The sequence below is a fragment of the Phoca vitulina genome, unplaced genomic scaffold (genome assembly GCF_004348235.1).
Source record: "Phoca vitulina isolate PV1807 unplaced genomic scaffold, GSC_HSeal_1.0 scaffold10, whole genome shotgun sequence".
Classification (NCBI taxonomy): domain Eukaryota; kingdom Metazoa; phylum Chordata; class Mammalia; order Carnivora; family Phocidae; genus Phoca; species Phoca vitulina.
Genome location: NW_022589713.1, coordinates 42,434,300 through 42,446,416, shown reverse-complemented (window position 1 = coordinate 42,446,416; position 12,117 = coordinate 42,434,300). Strand labels below are relative to the sequence as shown.

The window sequence follows — 12,117 nt, the reverse complement described above, 5'->3', positions numbered from 1 at the left end:
CCCCCCCCCCCCCCCCGCCACAGCCCACCGGCAAAGGCCAGGAATTAGCTTCTTTTATAGCGTCCTTACTTGATACATAGGTCCAGGTTCTGTTCAGGAGTGGCTACTGAGCAAGGCAAGAGAAGGAAGAGCTCGTGGAGGAAAGGAGCCAGAGGGCCACTGGGGCCGGCAGAGTATTTCTCCAGAGCCTGTTGGAGCAGAGCCCTACAGCCGTGTCCTGTCCTTCCTGCTGTCCCGGGACCCCAAGTGGGTCCTGAGGGAGAGTGGGCCATGGGGGCCTGATGGGTCTGGAAGGAAAGCCCGATCCCTCTGATTCATAGACCCTCAGGTGTAGGAAACGTTTGTGTTTGTCTACACGGAGAGTTGACCACGCAGTCCCACTCTGATGGGAAGACTTTCTAACCCAGCCCTCGTTCTGGAGCGGTTACAGGAGTTCGTCCTTGTGCACAGGGCAGATGGTCTGCTCACACCCACCTGTGTTAGGCGATGCTAAGGAAGCCCCCGTGCTCTTGCCTCAGGATACCTATAAAACCAGAGCAAAACAGGCCAACTGAAACCTGGAAGTGGAAAAATGAATGAAGAGAGGTCATTGACTCCTCCCAAACCAACAGCTGCAGTCAACCCTGCTTACAATGTCCTGAACAAGCCTGCTCTCCGGGAGCACTCTCTTGATGGCATCCTCACCTCTGAAAACCACAGGAGGGCCCGCCCGTGCTCTAGGAGCACCCATGTGGACCATTGAGGAGTGTGCTCAAGCAGCGGACACTTCTCAGTGGAGGAGGGAGCACTGAGATGGGATGAGGGGGTCCAGCGGCACCGCCTAGAGGGGGGGGGGGGGGGGGGAAGCGCGCTCCTGAACGGCTTGGAAGGCACTTAGCAGGGCAGTGACAGGCAAAGACACCCCCCCTCCCCCCGGCACAATGTGATTACTCTTTGAACAAAAAGTAACGAAGTCATTAGAAGCTAGTCAAAAGGTCAAAACAAAAAGACAAGAAAAGGTTCGGATGGTCTTAGTTCAAGCCATGAACTTTAAACTGGGTGGACAGTGGCTTCTCTTTTCAGTGGGTTTGGTTTGGCTTGGATACAAAAGGCCAGCCCGTGGGTACCACTGTTGATGTGGTGGCAGCTTCCGGAACTGGTGGGGGGAGGGAAGGGGGTGGATGAGAGAAGATGCGTGTGTGTGTGTGTGTGTGTGTGTGTGTGTGTGTGTGTGAGCTAATGAGTTCATAGAAATGGCAAAGCAGATCCAAATTGTGTGACCGCAGCTTCACCCTAAGTGTTCAAGTTAAGAAAAGGAAATTGTCAGGCATTCTGTTCATTTCACATGGGTTTGGCTGCTTCCCATGAAAAGGGGGAAGAGACTCTGGAAAGCGTTCAGTGCATCACGAAGATAGTCCTCTTTTTCCAAGATTTGGAGAGGTGTTTGTAATTTTGACTTTTAAGAAGTTATTTATGTTAGCAAAAACATGGCTTGGGGGTGTGGTGTGGCCAGGTTTCTCCGTCCTCAGAGAGCCCCTTTGAAGCAGCCTTGTACATGTGTGTGTTTCACAACTCCCCTTGGAAACCTCTGGGAGCAGGCATGCTCTTTGGCATCTGTGTGGGTTCACGCGGGGGCTCTTTGAAGGACCGGGTGCCACGACGGCCTTTAGAGGGGCGAGGTTCTGTTCTCCCTAGCACGTTAAGTTACCAGCCTGCCTGTGGATGGGGGATGGAAAGTGCCGTTGGGATTGACTGAAATGCATGAGTTGGTATATACCAATCACATCACTTGGATGGGAGAGGCTGGTAGAGTCTCAGTCGGGCTTCAGGTCCCCACCAGAGCAACCCCACCTTGTCTGTGTTCCTTGTCTCTCCTCACAACTAGAGCAGGGGGCCCTGGGGAGAGCAGTGGGCGTTCCTGCCCATCTCCTCTGGAGGCCGAGCATCCCACTGAGCAGCGATCACCCAGATCTGCGTAGCACACTTGCAGATAACCTCCAGTATAGTTTCAGGGCCATGCAGGGAGGAAGCCCCAGCTCACTGGAGACTGTGGGCCCTCTCAGGGCGCTCCATGACTGGCTGCAGCAGCAGGATCCCAAGCACCCAGTTTCCAGTCAGTACGGGGCACCCTGTGCCCCCCAGAGGAGCACAGCCCATCAGAACCATTTACCAAGTGCACCTGCGCGAGGCAGAAAGCGCACAGCGTGGGATCAGAGAGCAAGTGAGCAGGGTGGCCCTGGTCCGTCGAAAGCCCTCCTATGCCCCCACCTGCAGCTAGCTGAGGGGGTGCGCCTGCATGCGGCCTCTGTTCAGAAAAAAAAAAAATTTGCACGCTAGCCACATGTATGTAGTTCACCAACTCAGAAGATCTTGAATAATCAGGGATTAACTAAGTTTATAGGTTCTCTTTGATAGATTCGGAGTTTGTACCAGTGTCAGAACCTGGTGGAAAAGGAACAGATAAAAATAATAATAATAAAATTTAAAAAAATTAAAAAGTAGGATTAGGGGATGCTTGATGGAAGCCCTTTCCAGTGTGAATACTCTAACCCATTTAATACTCTCTCCTTGCAACACCGTGGGGCCCCCGTAGTCCGGGGGATTGAAGTAGGACGTCAGAGCATTAAATCCCAGAAACCCCGTCCCTTGGAGGCCCCGAGCGGGCGGCAGGAGGAGACCACACGGCACGTGAGGCAGGGCTCTGGTGCACTGTGGGGACGGGGGACTTGAGTAGGGAGCCCTCAGCCCGAGCCTCCTGTCCCTGCTGAGGAGAAGGCATGCTGTGCGTCTTGCTTGGAGAAATTGCTCTCCTGCAAGCAGGGCTTTAGGCATCAGCCTGTAGCTGGTGGGCGGCGAGCACAAGGGGCCTGGGGCGACTCACTGTCTCTGTGTTGTGTCCCAAGGAAGGGAAGCACCGCAGCAGCCCGGCGGGCAATGGTGACATGCAGAGAGCTGGCGGGGCCAGGAGTCCCAGTGGTATTGCGGAGGGGCCGAACCTCTGGCTTGGCGCTCTTGATTCCTGTTGATCTTCCTTTCCGTGGCTTCCGGGGAATGAGGACTTCTGAATTTTAGCAGCCTTTTCCTATCCCCAAAACCCATTTGCATCAGATGGGTTTCGCTTCTGCTGATGCCACCGCGTCTCTAAAATGTCCATCTCGCGCTACCTGTTGCAATCAAAGATCCCATGTGGGATGGGGTGGAGGAGGAGCGGGCCTTTGGGACCTTTTGATTTGATATTCTGGCCATGTGTTGAAAGGGGCTACACTCCTCTAATTTTAAATCCAGCCTTGCTTTTGATTTGTTTTTAAGGTTCGCTCTTTCCACTGTTTTGTCTTCGTTACCTCTCTTTACTGCCTTTTTCTTTCCTCCCTCCCTCCCACATAACCCGTAACGCTGGTTATTTGGGATGCTTCTCTCAGGCCTTTTGTTGCTTTTGTTGCTAGACCTTATTGCAGTCAGAGAATCGTGATTGTTCGGTTGCCTTTTCTTCATAGCTTATTCCATTTTTGTTTTGTTTGCAGCAGTTTTCCAGTTGCCTGAGTTCCTAAGCCATCCCATTTATTGGTTGAGAAACAAAGATTCATAAAGGCTGTTTTCATGTGTGTTTTTTCCCCCCTTCCTGCGGTGCCCGGCGCTCCCTGTGGTTGAGAGTTTGCTCTGGTGGCCAGGGTGCGGGCTGCCGCGCCAGGGACCACGGGCACCTGCCTGGATCCAGAGAGATGGGTTGGACCATAATAATCAGGGCAAAGCAGTCTTACGTTGCACCTCTAGTCGCTGCCACCATTTTTGTGCTCTGGCTTTGTCCTGCCTGCCTTCAGTTTGCCTGTCTCGGACATTTTTTGTTTCATCTGGTTGCTGGGTTTTTTTTGTTTTTGTTTTTGTTTTTTAAAGACACAGTTGGCTGTGTGTGGATCTGTAGGTTTAGGGCACCAGTGTCTTCTGTTTTGTTTTCCTTTTCCTTTTTTGTAAAATCCAAGAGAAAAATTGCCATAACGAGCTAGAAGATTCTAGCTCACAGCCTTCTGAATCTTCAGAGTGCTCATGGCATCTGAGAACCAAATGCGTTTCCCCCCCAAGAGGTCTCTGGGGGCTGAGCTGCTGCAGGGGGTGGTGGGGTGGGTGGTTGGGGGGGTTGTCCCAGTACCTCACTGTGCATGCTATTCAGAGCAGCATCTTTTTCCCCCCCTTTTTCCTTTTTTTTCTTTTCTTTTTTTTTTTTGCATTTGAGTTATGAATGAGGGTGACCTCTACAATCATGATGTCTCCCGTAGACTCTATCACTCCATACTTTACCATTTGCCAGCTTCCTGATGCATGGTCTTAACGCTTCTGTGATTTACTTTGCTCCAAATCATAGTCTTCAGCTGCCTGAACAACAGCTCTTTAGAGCTTTAAAAGGAAATAAATTGAGGACAGCTTGTGGCTGTCTTATTTTCTTTAGAAATCAGACATCCCGGAGATGCCAAGAAAGTGGCCTGAGGGACAGGGGCTGTATGCACTAGAGTGCATCAGACCACACCTGATCCTAGGGCTAAAGACAGCCCCGGGCTCTGGGAGTCTTACCCCCTGTTGCTGAGGCAGCTGAGGCCCCATCTCCCACCCTGCCCATCACCGACAGACAGTAGTGGAGCCAGCTTCCCCAAGCCCCTTTTCGTGTACTCTGGAAAGGGAGCCATGCAAGCCTTGCCCAGTTTCCAGGTGGCAAGGCCCCTCCCCACACCTCTCCCCTCTTCTTGGCAGAACTTGGCACCAGTTTGCCAGTGAAAAGTGTGAAGCACCACAAGAAGGAAGCCGATTCTGACCCCTGAGGAGGGAAACCAAATTACCCCCAAGGGCTCATTAGCTCCTCAAACTGGATCCACTACTGGCCGGAGAACACTGATGGGGAACCTTGTCTGGATTGGGTCGGAAGCTGGAATTTGATGCGCTGCACACCAGTGCTCAAAAGTGTGGTTATTTTTGAAAGACCACCTTCGATCCAGGACATTTGCATTACACCTTCCTTGCCCAGATCCAGTTAACAAGGTAGCTCATCGCTTCTTATGTCCATTGAGAACCATGCTGGAATTTGACTTTTCTCCTGGGTTTACTTGGATGCAAGGAATATGTTCTGTTCCCCTCCCAATGTAGCGCACCACCCTGGGAAGTGCATGTCACAGACCAACTCCACCTTCACCTTCACCACATGCCGCATCCTGCATCCTTCAGACGAGCTCACGCGGGTCACGCCAAGGTAAGGGACCCAGGCGCCGGGGTGGGTAAGGATGCGGTGAGGTTGGGGCACTCCTCGCAAGACTTGCTGTCAAGCAAAGTCAAGTAGAGAGGCTCATTCGAAACCAACTCCGGCCAGCTGAGGCATCCCGTAGCACTTGCTGTCTGTCACCTGTTTGGGGTGCCTCTGGAATAGACCGCAGGAACCATGCACCACAGCCGCATGATAATGACTGAAATGATAAAACCCGAAGACCGAACCGTGTGCCCAGCACGGTCCGTTTCCCTGTGGTGCCTTCAAGAAGTGATAGAGGTTGGCACCATCTGGCAAGAGGACTTGGATGGCGTGGGGTGGTCCGCTTGGCTTCCAGTGGAAGGGCAAAATGGTCAAGTGGCCCCCTCAGCTGTTTCTCTCTGGTGCAGTCGAGCAAGATGCTGGGGTGAATGGCAGGTAACGCAGAAAGGGAGGGAGGCGAGCAGGGCCCCCGCAGGGAGCAGCCGCCCCAGGGAGCCCCTTAAACTATGAATAATTCTCCGCAGGTCATGTGAGGAGGACGACGAAGCGGCCCTATGCCCTGTTGAGCTGAGAGGAGATGTAGGGCAGAGAGTGAGCCCACAGGCGAGGCAGGGGGTGAGCACACCGTCAGCGGTGCGTGCCCGGGCAGGGCCTCCTGGAAGGAGCTGTGTGTGCACGCGTGGCCGCCACTAACCCGGGACTGAGGCGTGGCTGTGTCTCTGTGGTGGTGCCTGGCTAACGTGGCCTTGACAGTGGGTACCCCTAACCCCTCTAAATGCTCAGTTGAGCCGAGTGCCAGCACTAATACGGGCCTAACGGAAGTTCTCGGCAGAAAGGGAATCTGAACGTTAGCTTGTCTTCTCTGTCTCCTTCCCGCCTCTGGAGAAGCCGGCACCCCCCTCCCCCACCCCCAGCCACCCCCAGAAACTCCCAGGGCTCTGCGTTGGAAGAGCTCTGTGTTTTCCCACCGTGCGGTAGAGCTTCCCCTGGGAGAGGCTGGTGCCCAGTGCTCTCCTGCCTGAAGGGACGCCAACCAGCACACCTGTCCCCATCTCTTGTCAGGGACGGAACAGGCCTGGGCAGTCAGTAGCAAGAGAAGGCTTTTTGCGTGCATTTGAAGGAACGGCTGCCTGACACAAAATCACAGATCTCCCCAAGAATGGCCCCGTAAACAAGATTTTTGAGTCCAGACTGTTCTTGTCCTCTATTGCTTGTAGACCAGTTTTGTCGAATCCCACCTGTGCCTTTTGAAGAACCCACTTTTTAACCTTAGGAATCTGCTGTGGCTTCTAATCTCGTGTTTCTCTGAGTGCTCCCGCCCCACCAGCATCCCCACCCCTGAGCTTGCGTGAGGTGGGCCTGTTCTGGGTTTCTCGCCCCGTGCTGACCAGCCAGCGGCAAGGAGCCAAAGGATGCCTTAGCTCGAACTGGCTTGTGACCTTCCCTCCCACAGCGGGAGGCCCTTTCCTGCCCATTCCCCTGGTTGGTGTCTTGCCCCAGGTATCTGGCCCTCCCCGTGCCAGGCTGGGGACAGAGGGTCCCCCAGCTGCCGGGGACCACCCAGCTGGCTGCTCCAAAGGGCACCTGCAGCCCCTGCCATGTCCTTGGGTGGGTAGCAGGGCAGCTCACAAGGCTATAAGGAGAGGGGTATGCGGCTTTGCCCTTGGCAGTTCATCCAGCAGCCGTGAAGGGCCTGTGTGGCCTCCCAGCCCCATCCCTGTACCAGCTGTTACGAGAGGGCCTTTCCTGTTTTTTAAGCAGACAGCAATGCCTTTGCCCCTGCAGCGCCTGCTACACTCTTGTCATAACTCCCGTTACTGCGGGACCCCAGCTTCTGGAACATACTGGGTCCTCAGCCAGCCTGGCAGGAGTAGATGAAGGAATCTTCCTGCTTTCCTTTGTGATGCACGTTTCATACAGATATAGGCCTGATGACACATGATGTGGCTGCCGCTGACCCCACATCTCCACCCCCCGAGGTGGACTCAGCAACCACGGGAGAAGGACAAAGGGGTAGCGTGGCACGGAGGGAAGAGCCTACAGTGGGAGTCAGGAGGCTGGGGTCCACTGCTGACGTGATGCACGCCCTCAGCCTCCGCCCTCCCCCCCCCTCCCCTCACCCAAGGGTCCTACCTGCTGGGGCCATTCCTGAGATGAGCTCTCAGATCCCATAGTCCTGGTTAACTTCTTGCCTCAGGGAAGTAGTCGTTAGGAAGGAACGCTGAAATTTGAGTAAATTTGGTAGGGAAAGGAAGCCTCTCTGCTGAGGGGCTCCCCCCAGCCCCCATCCTTGAGGCCTGAGCCCTCACACTTGGGCTCAAATCCTGGGTCTTCCAGTTAATAGCTGAGTGTGACATTGACTAGCCACCTAACCTCTGAGTCTGACTTGCCTCACCTGCAGAGGGGACAGTTATCCCTGCCCTCTGGGGCCGAGACAAGGGAATCAACGTGCAGCTTGTTAACTTTAAACCATGCCCCCACGCAAGGGAACCCAGGGCCCTCTTGGGTAGGAGGGAGGAACAGACAGGGAAAGAGGCATCTGGGGAGCCTGGGCTGGGGGAGCCCTCCCTGCTCCCCAGCAGGAGACTGGCCACGAACCTTTCCGGGGGCTTGTGGGCATTTGCTGACGAATGACCTCTTGTCTTTTCTTGTCAGCCTTAACTCGGCTCCAACTCCAGCTTGTGGCAGCGCCAGCCACTTGAAGTCCACGCCGGTGGCCACCCCGTGCACTCCACGGAGACTGAGCCTGGCTGAATCCTTCACTAACATCCGTGAGTCCACGACCACCATGAGCACGTCTCTGGGGCTGGTGTGGCTGCTGAAGGAGCGGGGCATTTCCGCGGCCGTGTATGATCCTCAGAGCTGGGACAGGGCCGGCCGGGGCTCCCTCCTGCACTCCTACACCCCCAGGATGGCTGTGATCCCCTCCACCCCACCCAACTCGCCTATGCAGACGCCCACGTCCTCCCCGCCCTCCTTTGAGTTCAAGTGCACGAGCCCTCCCTATGACAACTTCCTGGCCTCCAAGCCGGCCAGCTCCATCCTGAGGGAAGTGAGGGAGAAGAAGAACGTCCGGAGCAGTGAGAGCCAGACAGACGTGTCTGTCTCCAACCTCAACCTCGTGGACAAAGTCAGGAGGTTTGGCGTGGCCAAAGTGGTGAACTCAGGGCGAGCCCACGTCCCCACCTTGACTGAGGATCAGGGACCTCTCCTCTGTGGGCCTGCGGGCCCCGCCCAGGCCCTCGTCCCTGGTGGCCTGGTCCCCGAGGGCCTGCCCCTCGGATGCCCCACTGTCACCAGTGCCATGGGCGGACTGCAGCTCAACAGCGGCATCCGGAGGAACCGCAGCTTCCCCACCATGGTGGGGTCCAGCATGCAGATGAAAGCCCCTGTGACTCTCACCTCGGGCATCTTGATGGGTGCTAAGCTCCCCAAACAAACTAGCTTACGGTGAGGAGGGGAGGAGGGCCCTTCCCCTGGAGGAGACCAGGCTTGCTCCTGCCTCCCTCTCTTCCCCCCCCCCCCCCCCCCCCCCCTCACTGCGCACTCCCTCTTTCCTCCTCTGTCCCTCCCCTCTGGAGCTAGACAAATCAACCTCGTGCCTAATGGGGGAAGAGTGGAGACTTTGTAAAGTGTACATAGGACTTGCGGACCTTGTATCCACCTGCCCTTTCTCCCGATCGGGCGGGAGCGGCCCCAACACAGTCCCTGCTCTCACTGGGACTGCACCTGTGCTAGCCCGAGGGCAGGGCAGTGGCCGGGTGTCCTGTTCGCCGCCTCCTCTCCTTCGAGAAGCACTGAAACTCCCAAGGGCGTTCTTATCCCATGGATAGGAAACCCGTGAATCCGCCGCTGGCTCCCGGTGCCACACGTGGTGAGCTGGCGTGCGGCCTCTGCTGGCCCGTGTCGCTGGGCGGGAACAGCGGGAGCCTTCGTCTGCGGCCACTGCGGCCACGAGCAGCTGATGTCGCTTCCAGGATGGCAGGGCTGTTCTTCCTTCTCTGCCTCCAGACCTTCACTCTTCTGCTTCAGTGGAGAGTCGCTTCTTTTCTGAGGTGTGACTTTTTCTTTCCACGCCTTCAACCCGAATCACCCTTCGATGTCCTGTCCCCGGTCGTCAGGCCAGACGTGTGGCCTGAAAGAATGTAGCGACACTCCCGCTGTGTTCTGTGTGAGGTCTTATTTTCTCCATTTTTTTATAGGCAGGGAAGTAATGGTACTAGATGGAAAGTCGCAGTCTGTTCTCTGTGGCTCTGGGCCACGGAAATAGGTTTCATGCACTCCCAGTGGCTAGTGAGATAGCAGTGGAGTTTGGGGACCTGGGGTCACAAACCAAATTAAGACCAGACCCAAGACAATTTTCACAATAGGATGAAAAGGAATGGGCTGGGGGCGGGGTAGGGGAAAAGGGCTGGATGGAATGCGTCAGCGGAAAAAGTAAAAAGAACCACCCACCTAATGCAATACCAAACTGGTTCACGAGAGCAACGTGGCTTGGGCATCCTGTTGGTTCCGGTCCTCACTGTGGTGTCGGAGGCTGGCCCGTGTGCTGGCACGGACGTGGTCTTTACGCACACAGTCGGTGCCCCCACACCTTGCCCTCGTGTTTCAGGACAGAGTGGTCACAACAAGATCTTTTCCCCCCCCCCCCCCCCCCCAAAACCTTGGTCTCCGTGTGCCCACTGTTTATCCCTAGGAAATCAGATAGAGGTGCTCGTGGCAAGAACCAGAAATGAACAGGGGAGCCTGGTCCTGTTGCTGTCACTGACGGTTTTGAACTTTTATTTATTATGTGTGTGTGTGCTGTTCTCTCCAGCCCTGGTCACAGTGTGTCTGTGGCCTTCCACTCCAAGCAGGTAACTTATTTATTCCCACCTGAGGGCTGCACTGCCCGGCACAGTGCTCCCTGGTCCTTTGTTCCGGGTGACATCATATGCAGATGAAATGGTCACGTTGCCATCCCTGTTCCCCGACCCCCCCTTCTCCCACCCCTGCAAAAATGTGTCCAGCTGAGTGTAAACATGCCCACTGAAGACTCCTTGAGAATGTCTCAAAGGAGCAAACTTCAGTCCCACCCTTTTAGATTATTTATTCTCAGAACATGAGGGGGTTGGTTCATTATTTTCAGCTCCCCTTGTGGTTGTATGTGTGCACTCACTGCAAGGAAATTCTTTGTATTTGAATGTATTTTAAGGCAGTAGGTAGAATAACAAAGGAATATGAAAACCATGAACTGAACGGACCACTATATGTATTCAGAGAGGAGCCACCCATCACCACAAAGGAAATACCAGTGTAAAAATCAGCAATTCGGAGGTTGCAGTATTTAGTATAGTTCATGATCAACCTTGTTCAACCACTACCAACAGCGTGTGTTGTCATGCATCAAAAAAACCAATACAATTTTATTCTCTAATGAATATCAATAAAAGAAGTTCAAGTGATGGAAACCACACTGGGATTCTGGCTTGTGTTTCATTTTGTCTTTTTCATTTATGTGAGTCGTAAAGCTATTCAGCTCTTCTGGAAGATTAAATGTCCCTTAGACACCTGTCCAGTTGGAATCCAGAGATCTTCCCTACTTTTCAGGGCTGTGCACTGTTCCACCATGCATACATACCCACGGTGAATACATTCACACTCCCGTGGACCAGTACCCTATGGCGACACACGGAGTTCCTTCTGGCCTTTTCTATCACAACACTGTAACGAAAAAAAGTTGGCATGTATTTAATCTTTCACATATGTGAGCACATCTCATAATTACCAGGTTGCCCTCCACAGAGTTGTGTTAAGAAAGTTTTTGAGGGGCATCTGGGGTGGTGCGGTCAGTTAAGCATCTGACTCTTGATTCAGCTCTGGTCATGATCTCAGGGCTGTGGGATCGAGCCCCACGTCAGCCTCCGTGCTCAGTGCAGAGTCTGCTTAGGATTCTTTCTCCCCTCTCCCTCTGCCCCTCCTCCCCACTCCTCTGAAATAAAATCTTTAAAATTTTTTTTGAAAACCAAGGACAGTGGAGGGTCGTCAGAAAATTGAGAGAAAAAGGATCAAACTTACACCTCCGTCTGTGGACACAGTGAAATTATGCAGACAAACAGTAGTGGGTGGTGGCAGCATGGATTTTAAACCAGGCGTTACCATTCGGTCATGATGTGACCTTGGGCGAGCCACTTATGGTCTTCTGGGGCCTCTTAACCTGCAGGATGTTAACAGTAATATACCTTAGGGTTAATCCATTGAGTAAGTTTGTCTTGACGATCTACTGTGTGCCAGGCCCTGTTCTAGGTAGTGGGGATCGGAGTAGCTTCTGCTCTTGTGGAGTGTACATACAATCTGTTACTGGGAGAAAGATGGCACCAAACACGGCATAATGAGGGCCAGGTAGAGAATTCTAGGGCGTGGGTGGCAGTCAGGGAAGGCCTCTCCAGGGAGGTGGCACTTGAGATAACTGTGTGAGATCTGGCACAAGATCACGTGGGCAGAGAGCAACCAGTGCAAAGGCACAAAGGCCAGAAAAGCATTTGGTGTGTTTGAGGAGCAGAAAGAAGATTCACCTGCTGGTAGAGAAGGGGAGTGCGGTGGTGACCAGGAAGCCAGGGCGCTCACCCCATGGTCCCTCTGATCCCCATGCTTCCCAGCCACTCTGCAGGGGACAAGGCACACAATTAGTTCTGGCCTGTGGGCTGTGAGCAGAGAGAGATCGTGCCTGACTCTCCACACCCCTCCCTTCCCCTGAAGCGCAGGTGGAAATGGGGTGACATGTTGGTGCAGCCTCCATCACCCTGGGTTGCCCAGGAACCACGTGGGCCAGACTCCCCGCCAACCCACATTTTGCACGTGATCTGAAGGAGAAACAAACTTGTTAAGCCAGTGAGATTCTTGGGCCGTGCATCAGAATCCAGAGTAGGGCC

The 12,117-nt window shown here is 54.2% G+C and overlaps 1 protein-coding gene across 12 annotated transcripts in view; it reads left to right on the top strand.

The window, feature by feature from the left end:
* Positions 1-10,661, top strand: part of TRAK1 (trafficking kinesin protein 1) — a 182,488-nt gene extending 171,827 nt beyond the window's left edge. For 11 of the 12 annotated variants that reach the window (XM_032408906.1, XM_032408907.1, XM_032408901.1 and 8 more), the window contains 2 exons: positions 5,110-5,212; positions 7,862-10,661. In XM_032408906.1, the coding sequence (XP_032264797.1) occupies positions 5,110-5,212; positions 7,862-8,660 (902 nt within the window). In that variant the 3' untranslated portion in view covers positions 8,661-10,661. Of the gene's footprint in view, positions 1-5,109; positions 5,213-5,730; positions 6,016-7,861 lie in introns of those variants that run through there. The other variant, XM_032408916.1, reaches the window with a different exon arrangement.
* The last annotated feature ends 1,456 nt before the right edge of the window (positions 10,662-12,117 follow it).